Consider the following 23865-nt stretch of genomic DNA (forward strand, 5'->3'; position numbering starts at 1 on the left):
CATAATTATCATACAGATAACATTTGGTATTCAGCTTTTTTCATTTCTATAAATTTTCCTAAGTTGTCAAAAATTGATCACTTTTAACTCACATTTAACAAATTAGTTACCCTTACAGGCCATTTAGTATTTTTTTTTTTTTTTGAGACGGAGTCTCCCTCTGTCCCCCAGGCTGGAGCACAGCGACGCAATCTTGTCTAACTGCAACCTCAGCGTCCCGGGTTCAAGAAATTCCCCTGCCTCAGCCTCCTGAGTGGCTGGGATTACAGGTGACCACCACCACGCCCAGCTAATTTTTTGTATTTTTTTTTTTTTTTTTTTTTTTTTTAGACAGAGTCTCGCTCTGTCGCCAGGGCTGGAGCGCAGTGGCCGGATCTCAGCTCACTGCAAGCTCCGCCTCCCGGGTTTACGCCATTCTCCTGCCTCAGCCTCCTGTGTAGCTGGGACTACAGGCGCCCGCCACCTCGCCCGGCTAGTTTTTTGTATTTTTTTAGTAGAGACGGGGTTTCACCGTGTTCGCCAGGATGGTCTCGATCTCCTGACCTCGTGATCCGCCCGTCTCGGCCTCCCAAAGTGCTGGGATTACAGGCTTGAGCCACCGCGCCCGGCAATTTTTTGTATTTTTTTAGTAGAGATGAGATTTCACCATGTTGGTCAGGCCGGTCTTGAACTCCTGACCTTGTGATCCACCCGCCTCGGCCTCCCAAAGTCCTGGGATTACAGGCATGAGCATTATTCTTATTATGTAATTAACATGCACCATTTATTGATTGATTGATTGCTTGATTGATTGAGACAGATCTTGCTCTGTCCCCCAGGCTGGAGTGCAGTAGTGCAATCTCAGCTCACTGCAACCTCCGCCTCCTGGGTTCAAGCGATTCTTCTGCTTCAGCCTCCCGAGTAGCTGGGATTACAGGCATGGACCACCATGCTCGGCTAAGTTTTATATTTTTAGTAGAGACAGGGTTTTGCCATGTTGGCCAGGTTGGTCTCAAATTCCTGACCTTAGGTGATCCACCCATCTCAGCCTCCCAAAGTACTGGGATTATAGGCGTGAGCCACCGCGCCCGGCCTACAAACATTTTTTTAAAAATTAGCTGGGCATGGTGGTGTGCACTTGTCGTCCTAGCTACTCAGGAGTCTGAGGTGGGAGGATGGCTTGTGCCAGGGAGGTTGAGGCTACAGTGAGCTGAGATCATGCCACTGCACTCTAGTCTGGGTGAGAGTGAGACCCTGTCTCTTAAAAAGAATTGATTTTTAAAAAAATATCTATACACACACACACACACACACACACACACACACACACACACGGCATCCCTAAATGAAACATGTAGGCATTTAAAAGAATGAGATCTATCTATTTGAAACAGTGAGAAACATGTCCAAGACACATGGTAAGTGGGAAAAAGCAAGTTGCAGAAGAGCAGATACCATATGATTGCATTCATGTTTTTAAAAATGTATATAGATATCTGTATATGCTTGCATGAACATTTAAAAATTCAGTGCTTACCTTCCAGAAATGGAACTATGCTATGAGGGTGGAGTGGTTTTTTATTTTAAAAATAAAACCATGTAGTAGAGGCACAGTTCAATACAGTCATGCTATATTTCTGTGAAGAACACAATGAGCCCTTACTTCACAGCAACATCCCAACACACAGGAAAGGACTATGAACATTTTGCAAACCATGTATCTGATAAGGGATTTCTATCTAGAGCGTATAAAGTACTCTCACAACCCAGTCATAATAAGATGAATAATTCAACTTTAAAATCGGTAAAGGATCCAAACAGACATTTCTCCAATGATTATAAATGATCACTAGGCATACAAAAAAATGCTCAACATTATTAACCGTCAGGGAAATGCAAATCAAACTTACAAGAGACACCATTTCATTCATACTAGAAAAATATAATCAAAAAGACTGATGATAACAAGTGTTAGTAAGGATGTGGAGAAACCGGAACCTTTACACATTGCTGGTAGGAATGTAAAGGTGGTGCAGCCACATTGAAAAAGTTTTAGAGTACCTCAAGAAGTTTAACAGAGTTACTATATGACCCAGCAATTCTATTCCTAGGTATTCTACTCTCAAGAGAAATGAAAACCTATGTCCACACGAAAACTTTTGTACAAATGTTCATAGCATTATGCATAATAGCCAAAGGGTAGAAACAACCCAAATGTCCATCAACAGCGAATGGATAAGTAAAATGTACTATGTTCACACAATGAAATATTATTTGGCAATAAAAAGAAAGTACTGATACGTTATAACATAAATGATCCTGGACAAGACTACATACTACATGATTCCATTTATGTGAAATATCCAGAATAGGCAAATATGCAAACTAGTAGTGGGGAGGGACAACTGAGAGGAAATGGGGAGTAACTGCTAATGGGTATAGCTTCTTTTGGGGGTGATGAATATGTTGTAAAATTGATTGTAGTGATGGTTGCGCAACTCTGAATATGTTAAAATTCAACTTTATTTTTGAGATGGAGTTTCACTCTTGTTGTCCACGGTGGATTGCAATGGTGCAACCTCGGCTCACTGCAACCTCCACCTCCTGGGTTCAAGCGATTCTCCTGCCTCAGTCTCCTGAGCAGCTGGGATATAGGCACCTGCCACCGCACCCAGCTAATTTTTGTATTTTTTGTAGAGAAGGGGGTTTCACCACGTCGGCCAGGCTGGTCTCAAACTCCTTACCTCAGGTGATCCACCCGCCTCGGCCTCCCCAAGTGCTGGGATTACAGGTGTGAGCCCCCACGCCCAGGCTAAAATTAAACTAATTGTAACTTTTTTTTTTCCTTTTTGAGACAGGTCTCTCTGTCACCCAGACAGGAGTACAGTGGCACAATCATGGCTCACTGTAGCCTGGAACTCCTGGGTTCAAGTGATCCTCTCACCTCTGCCTCCAAGAACCTGGGACTACAGGCACACGCTGATCTGACTTAAAAAAAAATGGTTTTTTTGTAGAAACGGGGGAGGGCCGTTTCCCTATGCTGCCCAGGCCTAATTACACATTTTAAATGGGTGAACTGTAAGGTATGTGAATTACATCAATAAAGCTATTTTAAAAAAATAAAGGGGGGGCTTCTGTAAAGGAAAAAAAAGACACTCAAATATCTGTAGACAGCTGACCGCTCACAGAATTTCCAAATAGTGGGCACTGACAAAAAAAAATTTCCAAACAGTCAAAATACGCAGGATAAAATTAGCGATGCATGTTATGGGTGCTTTTGAGTGATCTCCTTATTACGTATTTTCTTACTAAATGTAAATTTGATTTACATACTCAGCAAGAAAAAACATTAAATACTGCACCGTTTTCTGTCAACTACAGGAAAACATAAGTATCTTCTGGTAAGATTCAGGACAAACCCGACCACAATCTCGAACCTACAATTTCTCCCCACATCCTCACTTGATTATACCAGCTGATTTAAACACTTCCAAGGCAAAGGCTGACGTTGATTTTAAACAAATAAATGGGCTGGCGATGGTATTCTTCTTTCGTCTTTTTAACTTCGTTACTATGTGGGGAAAAAAATGTCAAAAGCAAAAGGGGAAGGAATAAAAACTGGTTCACGTTCCACAATAATATGTTTCAAAGCGACTTATAAGGATTTGCTCACTCTTTTGGCCAAAACTGGAGAAAAGGACGATAAAATTGTAAATTTCTAATATTCGATGTTAGACCTCAGTAACCTATTTTTTTTTTTAATAAAAGAAAGGGTGTCGGGGAAACAATCTGCCCACGATATGGATGGGAGGGAACCGCTACGTGCGATCGGCAGGCGGGGTGCTGGGAGGGCCTGGGCCAGCCCTGTCCTCGGCGCCACCGCTGCGGCCTGGTGCCGCCCGTGGGCCCGGCGTCCCAGGCGGCGGAACTCTGCCTCCGCGGCGCCTGGGGACTCGCTCCGCGCGGAGGTCAGGCCGAGAAACGCGGCCAAGGTTCCCGAGGGCTCCACCCTCCCCTCTTTCACTCCCTCCCGTTGGCGGTCCCCTGAGGGAAACAGGCGGGGCGTATCGCTCAGAGACGATTGGGGGGGGTTGAGTCCTCAGCGAGAAAAGCTCCGCCGCCTAGAGTGGCGGCCGCGGGTTATTAATAAACTCCGCTTCTGCCCAGACGGCGCTACTGCGGCCGGCCCATAGAATCGGCAAGGCCTGCGGCGGAGGCTGAGCAACGGGAGCCGGAGCCCGGGCCCAAGCGGGCCCGCGCCGCCGCGCTGAGGGCGGCGGCCGGGCGGAGAATAATGCACACTGGGTAAAAACACATTTATATACGAACCTCCGAGAAAATTTTCCAACAATTCCTTCGTCCGACCACCATGCACCAGGACAGGAAACAGCCGTCCGGCCCCCAGGCCCCGCAACCCGCATAGTGTGTCTGAGGCCCGCCCCCAGCTTCCATTGGGCTGTCATTACATCACTCACAGGATGCTTCCGGTTTTCCATTGGCCCACGTTTAGTCGACGCAAAAGAAAACCGCCCTAGCCGCGCCCCCTCATCTGACGTCATCCAAGCCTGACTTTACAGCCCGCCCCTGAGTGGCTCGCGCAAAGTGCAGAGTCAAAACTCCTGTGTCTGACTGGTTGACAGAACCGCTCATCCCAGACGGACACCGCCTCACTGACTAGTGAGTTACACCGATTCTGGGGCCCCAGCGGGAGGCGCCATTTTGTAGCGAGGGAGGGAGGCTGGTCCTTGTGATTACCCGGGAGGGAGAAGGGGTGACGAGCGCCATTTTCCCCACAGGGGCGAGGAGTCGGCCTTGGTTCTCCCGGTGGGCTTGCCGGAGTGCGTTCTGCAGACCAGAAGGGCTTTGCCTAGCGATTGCTGAATGCTGAATAGCAGCCCGCTGGGAGGGAAGTCGAAGGGAGGAATAGGACAGAATGAGAGACCTGACCTTTCCCTGGAGGCTCTCAGTGCCGGCCGAGGCCCTTGGTCTTGGTCTAGGGCCCTGCATTCCCGAGAGCTGCTGTATGCCGGGGATTGGCTTCCAAGCCTGTCTGAGCTTCTCCAGTCGCCGGGGCATCGCCATGCGGTGGGAGGGTGAGCCTTCCTCTCCTGCTGAAATTCTGGCGGCTTGGCAACCGGCTGGGGGGTCTTGGATTCCGCTGGGAGACACCACGGATGCTTTGTGCTTTCACGTAGTTTCGGTTTAAAATTTGAAGGCATCAGAAATGGTGTCGCTACGGTCTTTTGTATGTTCTTGTGTCGCGAACTAATAAAGGAAATTCAAAAGGATGGGAAAAGCATTCAGTCTGGTTCCCTAAAGTTATTAAGAATGGGTACAACTTAATTGTGTCCGTTGTGGTAATGCTTCTTGTAGCTCTCAACCCAGCCCTTTCTAAACCGTTGGATATACTTACTTACTAGTCAGTTCCGAAGGCACTCAGTACAAATTTGCTTTGGCGCACCCGGCCGACTAAAGATGAGGTGGGTGTATTAGACTCAAAATGTCTTAAGTTGGCCAGGCCAGGGTTAGAATTGAGCTACCAAGAGAATGAGAGGCTACCCTGTTGTGAAAGATTTAGATCCCGCTTAGAAAAACAGAAATCTGGATGATGTTCAACTTAATGTCTTGCATTTCAGACGATTATCGAATGGACGGGGATAAATAAAAAAGATGTTAAAGATAGCCCTCTAAGTGTGGATAGTAAATGTTTTGATTTACAATTAAGTCTACTTTGAGGTGCGGACCCTAACCAACGGATAGTTGAGTAATGGCGGCCTAGACGCCATTCTAAAGAAAATAGGACTTTAAGCTTTGTTAGAACACATATTCTGTTAATAAAGAAGTTTAAATCCGTCCGGATTACTTTTTTTTTTTTTTTTTGAGACGGAGTCTCGCCCTGTCGCCCAGACTGGAATGCAGTGGCATCCCGCCCGGCCTGGATTGCTTTTTAAGCCCTTAAAATAAAAGTGTCACATATACAAAATGGATTAGGTGGCCGGGCGCGGAGGCTCACGCCTGTAATCCCAGCCCTTTGGGAGGCCGAGGCAGGCGGATCACAAGGTCGGGAGATCAAGACCATCCTGGATAACGCAGTGAAACCCCGTCTCTACTAAAAATACAAAAAATTAGCCGGGCGTGGTGGCGGGCGCCTGTAGTTCCAGCTACTCGGGAGGCTGAGGCAGGAGAATGGCGAGAACCCGGGAGGCGGAGCTTGCAGTGAGCTGAGATTGCGTCACTGCACTCCATCCTGGGCAACAGAGCAAGACTTCGTCTCAAAAAAAAAAAAAAAAAAAAAAAAGGATTAGGTTACTTTTAACGGGAGGATTTTGCTCAGTTAAATCAGTCTCCTACCCAGTGGATACATTCTCTGTTACAGAGAAGTACAGAGCTCAGCTGAAAAACAAACGGTTTTAATTTATACTTTCAATTCCTTCCACATGTTTCTGTGTTTTCTAATCAGAAGGGTTTTTTAACCAATCAGAATATTTTTATGCAGTTCCACTAAGTCCCATGCCTGTAGGCTACTCATTCAAGCACTGTAATACAGAATCTCAAGAATTTTTAAATCGCCCTCTTATTGTAGATAAACAGTTACAGGACATCTTTGTGTCCCTGGAAATTACTGAGTGGTTGTAAAAATTGAATCGCGGTGATGGTGGTGGTGGATAGGATGCTGTAATTCTAACTGGATTCAGAGAGAAACCTAATTCTGATTTGTCACAGGTAATGGAACCTTGTATTAATAGTATTTACCAGTGACTATAGAACAGAGTTCAAATGTACATAGTATTCAAAGAGCCATTCATAAGCTTAAAATGTTCTCCAATTAATCTCCCTTCCTTTCTATCATGTTACATGCGGTCAAATTAATGGCTTGAAAATGTTTCCCTGTCAATCAGTATTAGTCCAGGCTCTTAAATACAGAAATTAAATAATTTCCCCAACTTCCTAAATAAGAGGTAACTTATTTCTAGCCCCCTTCAAAAACTCTTAAGATCATATTTTCTAAAACACTTCTTTCAGTAATTCAAAACTTACCGGAGAATTGGTTGGTTTGGCATATTTATACAATGCTATAAGCATTAAAGTAGTATATATGTTTACTATACATATATAGAAATTATATATGATATATATTTCCTATATATATAGAAAAAAGATAAACGATGAGTTAAGCTTAAAAGCAATTATTTCAGGCTGGATACGGTGGCTCACACCTGTAATCCCAGCACTTTGGGAAGCCGAGGCGGGCTGATCACGAGGTCGGGAGTTTGAGACCAGCGTGATCAACGTGGTGAAACCCTGTCTCTACTAAAAGTACAAAAATTAGCCAGGCGTGGTGGAGGACGCCTGTAATCCCAGCTACTCAGCAGGCTGAGTCAGGAGAATGGCTTGAACCTCGGAGGCGGAGGTTGCAGTGAGCCAAGATAGCACCACTGCACTGCAGCCTGGGTGACACTGAGAATCCATCTAAAAAAAAAAAAAGGCCGGGTGCGGTGGTTCACGCCTGTAATCCCAGCATTTTGGGAGGCCAAGGAGGGTAGATCACCTGAGGTCAGAAGTTCATGACCAGCCTGGTCAACATGGTGAAACCCCATCTCTACTAAATATACAAAAATTAGCGGGGCGTGGTAGCAGGTGCCTGTAATCCCAGCTACTCGGGAGGCTGAGGCAGCAGAGTCGCTTGAACCCGGGAGGCGGAGGTTGCAGTGAGCCGAGATCGCGCCATTGTGCTCCAACCTGGGCAACAACAGCGAAACTTTGTCTCAAAAAAAAACAAACAAACGATTATTTCTGGGAAAAGGGATTATAGATGACTTCATTAAGATTTTGTTTGTTTGTTTTTGTTTTTGTTTTTTTCTTTCAGTGTTTGTTTTTTTGAGACGGAGTCTCTCTGTTGCCCAGGCTGGAGCACAATGGCTCGATCTCGGCTCACTGCAACCTCCACTTCCCGGGTTCAAGCGATTCTCCTGCCGCAGCCTGCCGAGTAGCTGGGATTACAGGCGCGTGCTACTGTGCCTGGCTAATTTTTGTATTTTTTAGTGGAGATGGGTTTCACCATGTTGATCAGGCTAGTCTTGAACTCCTGAGGTTGTGATCCCCCGCCTCGGCCTCACAAAGTGCTGGGATTACAGGCATGAGCCACCGTGCCCTACCAAGTTATTTCTAATATATTTGAATGTTTTTATCGTGTACTTACTTTATTATTTTAGTAAACTTCCCTAAGGGTGGAGAGTAGATTTTTTAAACATAAAATAATTTAAATCCAAACCAGTGGCTTGTTCTGCATTGGAAGTTGTGGCTGTAGATTTGTCAGTTATCTCAGAACCTGTTGCCTCATCTGTAAGGCAAAACCACCCATTACACAATATGATAAGGAGGATATATGATAACAGAGATGCTTTTAAAGTGCTTAAATGTTAGCCCATCTCCACCATTCCCACTTTATGATTCAGAGTCATACCTAAGTACTTCAACAACTCCTTTCAGATTCTGATGAGAGCTATGAAAAATATACTAAAAAGTTTGCAGTTTGGGCCAGGCACAGTGGCTCATGCCTGTAATCCCAGCACTTTGGGAGACCGAGGCAGGTGGACCATCTGAGGTCAGGAGTTCAAGACCAACCAGGCTAACATGGCAAAACTCCATCTCTACTAAAAGCACAAAAATTAGGCTGGGCATGGTGGCTTACACCTGTAATCCCACCACTTTGGGAGGACGAGGCGGGCAGCAGGGTCAAGAGATCCAGACCATCCTGGCTAACATGGTGAAACCCCATCTTTACTAAAAATTAAAAAAAAAAAATTAGCCAGGCGTGGTGGTGGGCGCTTGTAGTCCCAGCTACTCGGAAGGCTGACGCAGGAGAATGATGTGAACCCGGGAGGAGCTTGCAGTGAGCCGAGATCACGCCACTGCACTCCAGCCTGGGTGACAGAGCGAGACTCTGTCTCAAAAAAAATAAAAATAAAAATAAATAAATAAATTAATAATAAAATAAACCTGTGAAAATTATTTTTTGATACAATAAATTTGTCATAAAATTCACCATTTTATACACTTGAGTAGTTTCTAGTATATCCACAAGGTTGTGCACACACCACTATCTAATCCAAAATATTTTATTTCCCCTGTAAGAAACCCCATACTCATTAGCAGTCACTTCCATTCCTTCTTTCCCCCAGCTCCTGGCAACCATGACTCTAACTTTCTGCTCTTTTGGACTTGCCTGTTCTGGGCATTACATATTAATGGAACCTTTTTTGTCTGACTTCATTTAGCACAATGTTTTCAAGCCTCATCCAGGTTGTAGGGTGTTAACAGTACTTAATTCCTTTTTATTGCCAGGTATTTGGTTGTGTATATGCCCGATTTGTTTATCAATTGATAGATATTTGGGTTATTTCCACCTTTTGGCTATTATCAATAACACTACTATGAACATTTGTGTGCAAGTTTTTTTTTGCAGACCTTGTGTTTCATTTCTTTTGGTATATATACCTAGGAGTGGAATTGCTGGGTCATGTCTACATAAAACAATCTTTTCTTTTTTTTTTTCTTTTGAGACGTAGTCTTGCTCTGTCACCCAGGCTGGAGTGCAGTGGGGTGATCTCGGCTCACTGCAAGCTCCACCTCCCGGGTTCACGCCATTCTCTCTCCTCAGCCTCCCGAGTAGCTGGGACTACAGGTGCACGCCACAACGCCCTGCTAATTTTTTGTATTTTTAGTAGAGTCGAGGTTTCACCATGTTAGTCAGGATGGTCTCGATTTCCTGACCTCGTGATCCGCCCGTCTGGGCCTCCCAAAGTGCTGGGAATGCAGGCGTGAGCCACCCTGCCCGGCCTCACAAAACAGTATTTTCAACCTTTTGAGAAACTGCCAAACTTCCACAGCAAATAAGCATTTTACATCCCATCAGCCATGTATGAGGGTTTCAATTTCTCCTTTTTTTTTTTTTTTTTTTTTGAGACGGAGTCTTGCTCTGTCGCCCAGGCCAGAGTGCAGTGGCGCGATGTCGGCTCACTGCAAGCTCCGCCTCCCGAGTTCACGCCATTCTCCTGCCTGAGCCTCCGGAATAGCTGGGACTACAGGCGCCCGCCACCACGCCCGGCTAATTTTTTGTAATTTTAGTAGAGACGTTTACACCGTGTTAGCCAGGATGTTCTCTATCTCTTGACCTCGTGATTCGCCTACCGCGGCCTCCCAAAGTGCTGCGATTACAGGCGAATTTCTCCATACTCTTACCAATACTTCCAGTTGTCCATCTTTTTTTTTTTTTTGGATGGAGTCTCACACTGTCGCCCAGGCTGAAGTGCAGTGGCGTGATCTCGGCTTCAAGTGATTCACCTGCCTCAGCCTCCCGTGTACCGGGATTACAGGCTGGTAGCACCAGGCTCGGCTAACTTTTTTTGTGTTTTTAGTAGAGACAGGTTTCACTATGTTGGCCAGGGTGGTCTCAAACTCTTGACCTCAAGTGATCCACCTGCCTGGGCTTGGGGAAGTGCTGGGATAACAGGCGTGAGCCACTGTGCCCAGCTCATCTTTTCTTTATTATAGTCACACTAGTAGGTGTGAAGTGGCATCTCATTGTTTCTGATTTGCAGTTTCCTAATGACTGATGATGTCTATATATATATATATATATATATTCAGTTATATACTTTGCAAACATTTTCTCCCTTTCTCTGGCTTGTCTTCACTTTCTTGAAAGTGTCTTTTGGGCACAGTGGCTCAAGCCTGTAATCCCAGCACTTTGGGAGGCTGAGGCAGGTGGATCACCTGAGGTCAGGAGTTCAAGACCAGCCAGGTCAACATGGCTAAACCCCCATCTCTGTTAAAAATACAAAAAAATTGGCCAGGCATAGTGGCTCACACCTGTAATCCCAGCACTTTGGGAGGTCGAGGTGGGGAGATCGCCTGAAGTCAGGAGTTCGAGACCACCCTGGTCAACATGGCAAAACCCCATCTCTAATAAAAATATAAAAATTAGCTGGGCATAGTGGTGGGCCCCTGTAATCCCAGCTACTCTGGAGGCTGCGGCAGGAGAATCACTTGAACCTCGGAGGCGGAGGTTGCAGTGAGCCGAGATCATGCCATTGCACTCCAGCCTGGGCGACAGAGTGAAACTCCGTCTTAAAAAAAAAAAAAAAAAAAAAAAAAAGTTAGCTGGGCTTGGTTGTGGGTGCCTGTAGTTCCAGCTATTTGGGAGGCTGAGGCAAGAGAATTGCTTGAACCCAGGAGGCAAAGGCTGCAGTAAGCCGAGATTGCACCATTGCATCTGAGCTTGGGCAGCAGAGTGAAACTCTGTCTCAGGAAAAAAAAAAAAAAAAGCCAGGCGCAGTGGCTCACACTTGTAATCCCAGCACTGTGGGAGGCCCAGGCTGGTGGATCATGAGGTCAGGAGATTGACACTATCCTGGCCAACATGGTGAAACCCCATCGCTACTAAAAATACAAAAATTAAGGCTGGGCACAGTGGCTCATACCTTTAATCCCAGCACTTTGGGAGGCCGAGGCGGCAGGATCACTTGAGGTCGGGAGTTCAAGACCACCCTGACCAACATGCAGAAACCCCATCTCTACTAAAAATACAAAATTACCCAGGTGTGGTGGCGCATGCCTGTAATCCCAGCTACTCGGGAGGCTGAGAGAATCCTTTGAACCTGGGAGGTGGAGGTTGCAGTGAGCTGAGATTGTGCCATTGCACTCCAGCCTGGGCAACAAGAGTAAAACTCTGTCTCAAAAAAAAAAAAAAAAAAAAAATTGGCCTGTAGTTCCTAGTTCCAGCTACTCTGGAGGCTGAGGCAGGAGAATTGCTTGAACTCGGGAGGCAGAGGCTGCAGTGAGCCGTGATTGCGCCACTGTACTCCAGGCTGGCAAGAGCGAGACGAGACTCCGTGTAAAAAAAAAAAAAAGTGTCCTTGAAGCACAAAATTTGTAACTATGATGAAGTCCAATTTGATTTTTTCTTTGCTTGTGTTGTGTTGTATTAAGAACCCAGTCCCTTATCCAAAGTCATGAAAATTTATGCCTATGTTTTTTTTTGAGACAAGCGTCTCACTCTGTCACCCAGGCTGGAGTGCAATGGTGTGATCACAGCTCACTGCAGCCTCAATCTCCCTGCGCTCAGGTGATCCTCCCACCTCAGCCTCCCGAGTAGCTGGGATTACAGTTGTGTGCCACCATGCCTGGCTAATTTTTGTGTTTATTTGTAGAGATAGGGTTTTGCCATGTTGCCCAGGCTGGCCACATACTCCTCGGCTCAAGGAATCCACCCACCTTCGAAAGTGCTAGGATTACAGACGTGAGCCACCATGCCCAGGCCTATTCCTGTTTTTCTCCTAATTTTATAGTTTGAGGTCTTATATTTAGACCTTTAATCTACTTAATTTTTATGTGTAATGTGAAGAGACCTTCATGTTTTGATGTATAGTTTTAATTTCCTTTCCAATCTGCATGTCTTCTATTTCTTCTTTCCTAATTTCCCTGACTAGGACTTCCTGTACCATGTTGAATAGAAGTGGCAGAAGGGAGCATCCTTGTTTTCATCTTTGGCATTTTGTCTTTCACTATTAAGTCTATTAGCTTTATAGTTTTGTTAGATGCCTTTTATCAGGTTAAGGAAGTTACTTTTTCTAGTTTCTTGGGTTTATTTAAAGAAAAGATTCAGAAAGAAACCTTAAATGCTGTGGTAGACTGGGCGCGGTGGGACACGCCTGTAATCCCAACATTTTGGGAGGCTGAGGCGGGCGGATCACCTGAGGTTGGGAGTTTGAGACCAGCCTGACCAACATGGAGAAACCCCATCTCTACTAAAAATACAAAAATTAGCTGGGCATGGTGGCACATGTCTGTAATCCCAGCCACTGGGGAGGCTGAGGCAGGAGAGTCTCTTGAACCCAGGAGGCAGAGGTTGAGGTGAGCTGAGATCATGCCATTGCACTCCCGCCTGGGTATCAAGAGCGAGACTCCAAAAAAAAAAAAAAAAGAGGCTCTGGTAGTTATAGAGCTCAAATATTGTATGTAATCGACAAATTCCAACTTATATATGAAAGCAGAATCTATTATTATCATTATTTTTTTCTGAGATGGGTCTTACTCTGTCGCCCAGGCTGGACTGCAGTGGTGCGATCTTGGCTTACTGCAACCTCCATCTCCCAGGGTGAAGCAATTCTACTGCCTCAGTCTCCCGAGTAGCTGGGATTACAGGCACGTGCCACCACACCTGGCTAATTTTTGTATTTTTAGTAGAGACAGGGTTTCACCACGTTGGCCAGGCTGGTCTTGAACTCCTGGCCTCAGGTAATCCGTCCACCTCAGCCTCCCAAAGTGCTGGGATTACAGGCATGAGTCATCGACCATGCCCAGCCTATTAAGACAGGGTCTTGCTGTATTGCCTAGGCTAGTCCTGAACTCCTGGGCTCAAGCGATCCTCCCACCTTTGCCTTCCAAAGTACTTAGATTGCAGGCATAAGCCACCGTGCCTGGCCCAGCATCTATAAATATATAAAGGTGAATTCTCACCTGTGCCTTAAAAACACCTGGAGGGGGGATGACTACCTCACACATACAGACACATACATACGCAAAAACTTGATATTTATTTCTCCTATGGTGCTAAAACCAAAGATTTTGCCTAACTCTCCTTTTTAAGAACCACATTGTCCAGCTTCTTTTGATATGCATGGTCATAAGAATATGTTTTGACCCTTTATATAAGGGGCAACAATGAGTATAGCTTGCTGTATTGGTTCCTAAACGAAAGGGATATATCTGTCCCCATTGCTTGTTTTTATTCAGTAGTAATACTACATATAAAGGATGAAGGGCCTAGAACAGTACTGGATAACTTTAGTTAGCTGAGTTACAGCCTGGGTCTAGAAGACCTTTGGAGAAACATACTGCTTCTGCTAATGCTAGTTTTTGGATTGCCAGGTCAACTTAAAATGTAACTGTTTATGTTAAAGAATCTATTAGCCTAGCCTTCTCTAATTTGGAAGTCTGATTTAGGTAATTCCCCCAAATGAGAGATGACAGTACTATTTCCAAGAGCACTTTCCAGGTAACCTTTGTTTACCATGAGACAAAGTGTGAAGCGGCTATTGCAAGAATGGCCAACTCACCAAAGATAAAAGCCAGAATTCGGTAGGCACTGATAAATGGTCACAGAAAATCTTTACCAAATTTTAAATTACAAAGAACAGAACTGACAGTTTTATAACTGATGTTTTAACTTTGTCATTTATTTTAGAGACTACCTATTATACTTAAGACATTGTGTTAGATCTTTGCCAAATACATGATTTAGTCATATTAATGTAACTCATTTTTTAAATTTTCCATATTAATTCAATTTTTAAATCATTTTTCTTTATGCTTGCTTCAGGGGCTACATCTGGGACTGAATAGCAGCATATGGGCCAAGGGCTGTGGTTTTGCCACTCATGCTCTATACTCTAGTCTCTTCCAGAGTTGAGTATAGCAGTCACTATCTTTTTTTTTTTGAGACAGATTCTCGCTCTGTCTCCCAGGCTGGAGTGCAGTGGCACGATCTCGGCTCACTGCAAGCTCCGCTTCCGGGTTCATGCCATTCTCCTGCCTCAGCTTGGGTCAGTAGCTGGGACCACAGGCGCCCACCACCACGCCCAGCTAATTTTTTGTATTTTCAGTGGAGACAGGGTTTCACCGTGTTAGCCAGGATGGTCTCAATCTCCTGACCTTGTGATCCACCCGCCTCGGCCTCCCAAAGTGCTGGGATTACAGGTGTGAGCCACCACGCCCGGCCAGCAGTCACTATCTTAATACAATGTGTCACTATTTTATTACCTGCTGAGAAACAGATTAACTTCATTTATTTAATACTGATAAACAGAAAGCCTTTTTCAAGAAAAAAAAAAAAGATAGCTTACATTTACAAAAGTGATTTATGCTAATATCTGCCATTAACAGACAAATACTGAAATCCACACAAAATCAGAATTAACTTCTACAACTAAAAAAAAAATTATAGGGTAATAAAACTAGGAAAAGCTGTATATAAAAAGAAAAAAAGACAAGTCCCTATGCAGCTAATTACAAGATAATATTGTAAATACATTCAAAAAATTTTCCAAATATTCTGCAGCCTCATCTAGAAACTGATACATGTTGAGATTCTTGATCTATACCAAACTATAATGTTAAAGGAAATCATGAAAACTGAGGTATATATTTGATGCATTAGAAACTATCATCATTTGAACACTATTTAAATAGCTTAATAAGGTCCAATTTCAAGTTGAAGTCTGTAAATGGAGATTAGTTTGGATTATATGACACAGGAGACAATAAAACATGTTCTCAAATACATTTTCTGGAAACAAAACCTCAGCAAACGAGAATTTTCATACTGTGCATGGGAATAACTAAAACCTTTATTAGATATGATTTTCCATTAACAATAATGTGAAAATTAGAATTATGAATTCAAAAAGCAGTGAAGTCTGAAAATTTAAAAAGTAGACTAGGTATTAGGGGATTAAAGGTAAAGGAAGACGAGAATGTTTCTTTAATACTATTCATTATTTCCCCTCTGTACACAATGTTGCATATATACAACTACTTCATTTTTATTGACTTTATATAATAGTGAAATCCCTTTAAGCAACCTAGGGTATACAGTTGGTGTCCAACTTTCAGGGGGCGGCGGTGGGGGAGTAGAAACACACTTGATTAACAGTTTTCACCCACACATTTTAGACAATTTTTTTCTTTTTTTTGCCAAGATTTTAGTAGTAAATTCATAAATATAGGAAATACTTTCACTCCTTCAGTGTTAAAATAGAAAACCAAACAGTGCCAACAGTAATGGCTTAATTATTGGTATACAAGAAAAACACAACACCAATGGGTTTTCTTAATTATGCATTTTAAATATCAATATGTGCATTTGTTTTTACAGTTATAAATTTTTTTATCATCTGTTTTAGACAACAGCTTGTAATAGTTTTGAATCCATTAAGATGTTGCTTTCAATTTGAAATATTCTGTGTATACATGTATATAAAAAATAACCCAATGTATGACTCATCTGACAGATGTTTAAGATCAATAACGGCTTATTTTTCAACATGCAGTTAGGAAGAGAGGGAAGCAAGCCAACCTCTCTACACTATCTTTTTGCTGGCTTGTTTTTGCAGTGGTATCAATAGTGGTTTTTGGAGGGAACCATGTGCCTTCAGCCTATCTAGTCAAGATCAGATACCACAATCAACAAGAGGGGTAGAAGAGTTGGGGAAGGGGGAGTGGGTAAGTGTTAAATATCAATTTTTTCAAGTGCGCATTTTGTACTCTTTCTAGGCACAGGATTAAAAACAGGCCAATGAGGAAAAATTTGTTATAATTAGGAAAAAACTGCAATCAAATCAAGACATAATAGCCGAATTAAGTTATTTTAATAGATTGCATATATAGATGTTTAGCCATACTCTTAGATCAACTCTTTAAGAGAAGAACTTTATATCCAATTTACATGCTCTAGATACCACCTTTCTTATTTTTTACAGTAAGGTCTGGTATTCAAATACCCACTTGTACACTGACAGCTTTAAGAAAAACAGGACACAGAGGGAGTTGTCATTTTTAGCAGCAATGAAATACCATTAACCCTTTTTACATACCGAATTCAAGTCACTATCAGAGGTGAGTGCACCACAAAGTCACCAGGTACAAAATTGCTAGTTCATTTTTAAATTAATAACTTGAAATTACCCCTACCCCCCACCCCATTACATCTTTTTATAAACAGCAAACATTTTGCTATTTTATACATAGGCTAGCAGGCTTGTTTCAATATGAAAGTGCTAATTCATTTACAGATTTTTATAATCAGTTATGTAGTGCTACAATAAATGTCCAATAATCTACATAGGAACAATGATGAATGAAAATGCTGAAGACTGAATAAGGCTATCAGATGACCTTATCTTATTTACATATAAAGAATAGATACCCAATGGTGAGGAAGAGACAGAAATTGGACAAATACTCATAGGTGTAAAAATTACATCTACCTTTGAGTTTTATACTGTAAATGAGACATTTTAAATAGTCCTGTAGCCCATGCCTATTTTTTCCTCAGAAAAAGAAAAGCTGCCTTCATGACATCCCCTCTTGTTTCAGATTTCCACAGTGTCACTTTGAAGCTTCAGAGTCAGGATCTTACTTTCTTCAAAAAATACACCCCCTAAGGTACCTCCCAACCCCCCCACCCCCAAAATCCTGCTGATTTCTTTTCCAGTGCCAGGTTGCATGATCAGGTCCCATCTCCTGGGGTTGTTGTTTCTTTTGTCCATCTATTGATCGTTAGTTTAGAATAGATAACATGAACCAGTTCTGGAACCACTACTAGGAGGAACACAAGCTCTTCACTACAATCACACAGCAGGAAAGAAAGAGATAACTCAATTCATCCCTGGTGCTGGGCCTCCAAAATTGAAAGAACTTGGCACAACTGGAGCACTGAATTTGTATCCTCCATGCTTCTCAATCATTTTGGATTCTAGAAAACAAAATTTTAATAGGGCATTCAATCATCTACTAACTTGGGGAGAAACTGACAAAACATTAAACAAGCCAGTAGCTTAACCATCGTAAGTGGCCAGGAAGTTCCAAAGTTCATGTTTTCTCCAATGTATAGGGGCAAGGGAGCATGCATTATGTAGAGAATAAAATCTCTTTTATTGTATGCTGTAGACTTCTTAGCCAATTTTCATTTCCCATTGTTAAGAAAAAAATCTTTTTTTTTTTTTTTTTTTTTTTTGAGGCGAAGTCTGGCTCTGTTGCCCAGGCTGGAGTGCAGTGGCACAATCTTGGTTCACTTTAACCTCTACCTCCCAGGTGCAAGCCATCACGCCCAGGTAATTTTTTGTATTTTTAGTAGAGGCAGGGTTTCACCATGTTGGCCAGGTTGATCTAGAACTCCTAACCTCAAGTGAGTGATCCATCCACCTCAGGAGTCAGGAGTTTTCGAGACCAGCCTTGCCAACATAGTAAAACCTCGTCTCTACTAAAAATACAAAAATTAGTTGGGTGTGGTGGTGTGCACCTGTAATCTCAGCTACTCAGAAAGCTGAGGCACGAGAATCACTTGAAATCGGGAGATGGAGGTGGCAGTGAGCTGAGATTGCACCACTGCACTCCAGCCTGGGTGACAGAGTGAACTCTGTCTCAAAAAAAAAAATTAACAAAATAATTTTTTTAATTTATAAAAAAATAACGTCTATAGATAATTGTTGTGCATTAACAGTGGTGTATAACCTAAAATGTACTCTTATTTTTGTTTTTATTTTTTTAGAGACAGAGTCTCGCTCTGTCTCCCAGGCTGGAGTGCAGTGGCACGAAGTTGGCTCACTGCAATCTCTGCCTCCCAGGTTCGAGCGATTCTCCTGCCTCAGCTTCCCAAGTAGCTGGGACTACAGGTGCATGCCACCACGTTCAGCTAATTTTTGTGTTTTTTAGTAGAGATGGGGTTTCACTATATGTTGGCCAGGCTTGTCTCGAACTCCTGACCTCAAGTGATCCGCCAGCCTCAGCCTCCCAAAGTGCTGGGATTATAGGCATGAGCCACTGCGCCTGGCCTAAAATGTACTTTTAAAAATTTCACACCACACAGAAACATCTGAAGATGAAAAGACATGTCTGGGAGCTATTTAACTTCCTAAGTTTTTACATTTTTGCAGACGGGGTCTCACTCTGGCACCTAGGCTAGAGTACAGTGGCACAATAATGGCTCACTGTAACCTACACCTCCCAGGTTCAAGTGATCCTCCAGCCTCAGCCTCCCAAGTAGCTGGGACTACAGGCATGCACCACCATGCCTGGCTAATTTTGTTTATTTTTTGTAGAGATGATGATGACTCACTATGTTGCCCAGGCTGAACTTCAATGTCCAAACTCAAGCGACCCTCCTCCCTTGGCCTCCCAAAGTGCTGGTATTACAGGCATGAGCCACCATGCCTGGCCAAGTATTTACTTTTTTTTTTTTTTGAGAGGGAGTCTCGCTCTGCCACCCAGGGTGGAGTGCAGTGGCCGGATCTCAGCTCACTGCAAGCTCCGCCTCCAGGGTTTACGCCATTCTCCTGCCTTAGCCTCCCGAGTAGCTGGGACTACAGACGCCTGCCACCATGCCCGGCTAGTTTTTTGTATTTTTTTAGTAGAGACAGGGTTTCACCTTGTTAGCCAGGATGGTCTCAATCTCCTGACCTCGTGATCCGCCCGTCTCGGCCTCCCAAAGTGCTGGGATTACAGGCTTGAGCCACCGCGCCCGGCCAACTTTTTTTTTTTTTTTTTTTTTGAGATGGAGTTTCCCTCTTGTTGCCCAGGCTGGAGTGCAATGGCGTGATCTCGGCTCACCGCAACCTCCACCTCCCGGGTTCAAGTGATCCTCCTGCCGCAGCCTCCCAAGTAGCTGGGATTACAGGCATGTGCCACCATGCCTGGCTAATTTTGTATTTTCAGTAGAGACAGGGTTTCTCCACATTGGCCAGGCTAGTCTTGAACTCTCAACCTCAGGTGATCCACCCACCTCAGCCTCCCAAAGTGCTGGGATTACAGGTTTCAGCCACTGCGCTCAGCTTAGGTGTTTACATTTTTAACAGAATTTTCTATTATCTAACCATCACCATGAGCTAAAGTTATTGCATACTGAAAGTACTTTTTTTTTTTTTTTTGAGACTGAGTTTTGCTCTTGTCACCCAGGCTGGAGTCCAATGGTGTGATCTCAGCTCACTGCAATCTCTGCCTCCTGGATTCAAGGACTTGCCTGCCCCAGCCTCCCAAGTAGCTGGGATTACAAGCATGCGCCACCACGTCTGGCTGCGTTCTCTAGTTTTGTTTTTGTTTTTTTGGAGATGGAGTCTCGCTCTGTTGCCCAGAATGGAGTACAGTGGTGCAATCTCAACTCACTGCAACCTCTGCCTCCTAGGTTCAAGCAATTCTCCTGCCTCAGCCTCCTGAGTAGCTGGGAATATAGGCATGTGCCACCATGCCCGGCGAATTTTTTGTATTTTAGTAGAGACAGAGTTTTGTCATGTTGCCCAGCCTGGTCTCAAACTCCTGAGCTCAGGCAGTCCACCCACTGTGGCCTCCCAAAGTGCTGGAATTACAGGCATGAGCCACCACGCCTGGCCCAACTATACTTAAAAATAAGCAAACTGGGGCTGGGCGTGGTGGCTCACACCTGTAATCTCAGCACTTTGGGAGGCCAAGGCAGGCGGATCACAAGGTCAGGGGATCAGTATCATATAGCTAACACAGCAAAACCCCGTCTCTACTAAAAATACAAAAAATTAGCTGGGTGTAGTGGCAGGTGCCTGTAGTCCCAGCTACTTGGGAGGCTGAGGCAGGAGAATGGCATGAACCCAGGAGGCGGAGGTTGCAGTGAGCTGACACTGCACTCCAGCCTGCGATAGAGCAAAGTGCCATCTTAAAAAAAAAAAAAAAAAAAAAAAAAAAAGGCAAACTGTAGCCAAAGCCAAAATTAAGTTATCAGTTATCCTGTATTAAATCCCTTAGATTAAATTCCTATCACCTGCAACAACTATACCTTTTATATCATCTTAAATGATATAAAATTTAAAACCTGTAAAATTTTAAAGCTATAAAAGTCACTAATTAAAGAGAAGTTACGGTTAATTAACATACCATGGGCTGCTCTTCTTTGATCAGCCAGAGTTGCTATGTCCTGTAACTGTTTTCTTTGTTCTTCATTAAGACCGTGAGTCAGTGCCTGATACCACACAGGATTACGATTTTGAATAGCTATCAAAAAACAAAAACAAGGGAAAACAACATGAATAAGAGAGGTTTGGTAGCTCTGTTCTATTCTACTCCTCCTACTCCATCCCGAGCCAATACTGAAATTCTGATCTATTTTATATTCTCCCAATAATTTTTAAAATTACTGTATTTGTGAAACAATAGATATAGGAATAAAAATTAATTACAGCTTATCTTTATGCCTCCAAAAACTCTAATCATTCTTACGATCCATCTCTCTAGCAAATAAGGATTCAGAGCCTAACTAGTTCTTATATAGTTAAGTAACAAACTAGGGAGACTTCAGGAATAAAGCTAACCCAACCATCTTAAAAGATTCAGAGCTAAAACAACTTGAAAATCATCAAGGCTACTCTGGTACATGGGCCCTGTGTTAGGAACCATCCTTTAGCGAATAATATGTGGTGTTTGTCTACAAAGTACAAGACACAGACACAAGTTAGGCACCTCAATCAGTTCTTATTGCCATGTGGCTCAGAAACCAGCACTTTGTGCTTCTGCAACCTTGCATCAAAACTGCCTTGTCATGGGCTTAGAAGACTCAAATCCTTGGTTATCAGATAATGTATTATATCAAAGAATATATTCATCAGTTCCCGATGCATAGGAAATGATTTATAACAGCAATTAACTCTGAGAGGAAAGGATGTTTCAAATACAGGGGAAATTTAATTTCTTAACGTGGATGGTAAAACATAGATGCTATGCCTTGTTGAAATCCAAGTAAATGATGATAAAAAGCAACTAGAACCTAGTATTCTGAAGCCACATACACTGACACATTACAGGAATAGTGGACTTTTCCTGGAATATTTAACAGTGTATATGGCTCCAGAATCCTAGGCATATACAATTCAAAAACCTCAAGGTTAAGTAAGTTGTTTAAAGCTAAAAATTTGATCATGCCCAAGGTGTTAATTTAGTAATAATAGATTATATTATTAGTTAACATATCATAGAATATAGGAAAAAAAGAATTATAAGATCAGATGCCATAAATGTTAATATACTCTAACAGGTAAGTATAGGTTTGGGCAGGGAAAAAAGATACACACAAATAATAACATACAACAAACAGGTATACATGTAAGAGTGGTTGCTTCTGAGGAAAGCTGGGAGACTGGGAATCAGAAGTAGCAAAGAGGCACTGTCACTGTATACTTTTTTGAACTACATTATTTTCCTATAATCTTTCAAAATTACAATCTAAATGTAAAATAACAGGATGAATAAAGAATACTCAGAAACTATGGCAACCTTAGAAATAATTTTGGTTACTTTGCCTTACAAGCCTTTTCTAGTCTGGGTTTGACATCCTCCAAACTCTTCCTTTAAAGGGCAGAAACTACAACAGATTTGTTCAGTGAAATGGATCCACATGTAATAAGTTGACTAACTTTGAAAGATAGCTTTAAATATCTGATACTCATCAACAGGGTTATCTTCATCATCAATGATTGTGGAATAGCCTTCCAGAGCAGTCTCTTCAGCATCATCTTCTTCCCAATCTTCATCATCTCCATCCTCACCAGCCTGCTTAGCCAGAATCTCCAAATATTCTTGCCCATCTTCATCAATATCATCTTCATCACTCCCCAGTTCCTCTGCCAAGTCATAATATAAGTACTTTCATAACAATGAGATCTTTTGTTACTCAGCAAATTGACAATCATCTCAATCACTGTCAGTAAATTACAAGTCACAACTGACAAGAGAAAGCTCCAGGAATTGGGGTTTAAATACATGTTCAACAATGAACAGAAATGAAAATTCCCATAGGAGTCCAAGAAAACCAACCTTGATTTAATGTATTCTTGATACTAGACATCTGAAAAAGGACTGCATATTATGAACACACTACCGTTACACCCACCAAACCTTTTATAAGATGTTTTTAAAAGGCTTAGTAAATGATAAAAGACAAAAATGGCAATAGCTTATGTTGAAACCCTTACAATAATTTATCTTAATATTTTATCAATTTATACACTGATAGTGTACCATCTTATAGATAAAATGTATTTATCAACATTTAATTAACATAGAGTGATAATCTCTCTCTTAAAACATACTCGTAAAATAGGTATGCTTAGGTTTTAGAATTAATATACGATAGGATGGATGTCTCCAATAAATTTAGTCAACATTAAGACCATAAATCCTTAGTAGCTTAAAAATAAAATGAAAACCCCATAAATATTGTAATAGTAAATATAATAATGTGTGTACCTTTGTTAATACTGTTAATTCAGTGCCATCTGCTAAGCCCTATGTTAAGTGTCAAGGATTCCCTCATGTAATCCCCACAACTTTTTTTAAGAAATGGGGTTTCGGCCGGGCGCGGTGGCTCAAGCCTGTAATCCCAGCACTTTGGGAGGCCGAGACGGGCAGATCACGAGGTCAGGAGATCGAGACCATCCTGGCTAACACGGTGAAACCCCGTCTCTACTAAAAATACAAAAAACTAGCCGGGCAAGGTGGCGGGCGCCTGTAGTCCCAGCTACTCGGGAGGCTGAGGCAGGAGAATGGCATAAAGCCTGGAGGCGGAGCTTGCAGTGAGCTGAGATCCGGCCACTGCACTCCAGCCTGGGTGACAGAGCGAGACTCCATCTCAAAAAAAAAAAAAAAAAAAAAAAGAAATGGGGTTTCACGGCAGGGTGCAGTGGCTCACGCCTATAATCCCAGCACTTTGGGAGGCCCAGGAGGGTGAATCATCTGAGGCCAGGAGTTCGAGACCAGCCTGGGCAACATAGTGAAATCCCGTCTCTACTAAAAATACAAAAATAAGACTGGCATGGCAGCACGCACCTATAATCCCAGGTATTTGGGGGGCTGAGGCAGGAGAATCGCTTGAACCCAGGAGGCAGAGGTTGCAGTGAGCCAAGATCGTGCCATTGCACTCCAGCCTGGGCAACAGGAGCAAAACTCTGTCTCAAAAACAAAACAAAACAAAACAAAAAGAAATGGGGTTTCACTATGTTGCCCAGGCTGGAATCAAACTCCTGGGCTCAAGCAAATCTGATACCTCAGAGTCCCAAGTAGCTGGGACTACAGACTCATGCCACCTTACAA

The 23865-nt window shown here is 43.0% G+C and overlaps 2 protein-coding genes and 1 long non-coding RNA gene across 7 annotated transcripts in view; 1 reads left to right on the forward strand and 2 right to left on the reverse strand.

Moving 5' to 3' along the window:
* The window catches only part of ZNF143 (zinc finger protein 143), a 63501-nt gene extending 59086 nt beyond the window's left edge, over nt 1–4415 (reverse strand). For 3 of the 4 annotated variants that reach the window (XM_050756172.1, XM_050756171.1, XM_050756169.1), the window contains exon 1: nt 4309–4415. The gene's annotated coding sequence lies outside the window, so the exon portion shown is untranslated. The remainder of the gene's footprint in view (nt 1–4308) is intronic. The other variant, XM_050756170.1, reaches the window with a different exon arrangement.
* A 33-nt stretch (nt 4416–4448) lies between these two features.
* LOC126935306 (uncharacterized) lies at nt 4449–5830 on the forward strand. Its single transcript, XR_007719212.1, has 2 exons — nt 4449–4656; nt 4776–5830. It is a non-coding gene; the product is annotated as an uncharacterized LOC126935306 (long non-coding RNA).
* Nucleotides 5831–15371: 9541 nt separating this feature from the next.
* Nucleotides 15372–23865, reverse strand: part of IPO7 (importin 7) — a 289402-nt gene continuing 280908 nt past the window's right edge. For both annotated transcript variants that reach the window (XM_050756102.1, XM_050756103.1), the window contains 3 exons: nt 22191–22397; nt 20659–20775; nt 15372–17515 (listed from right to left, as the gene is read on the reverse strand). In XM_050756102.1, coding sequence (XP_050612059.1) covers nt 17418–17515; nt 20659–20775; nt 22191–22397 — 422 coding nt within the window. In that variant the 3' untranslated portion in view covers nt 15372–17417. The remainder of the gene's footprint in view (nt 17516–20658; nt 20776–22190; nt 22398–23865) is intronic.

The sequence above is a fragment of the Macaca thibetana genome, chromosome 14 (genome assembly GCF_024542745.1).
Source record: "Macaca thibetana thibetana isolate TM-01 chromosome 14, ASM2454274v1, whole genome shotgun sequence".
In the NCBI taxonomy this organism is placed as follows: domain Eukaryota; kingdom Metazoa; phylum Chordata; class Mammalia; order Primates; family Cercopithecidae; genus Macaca; species Macaca thibetana.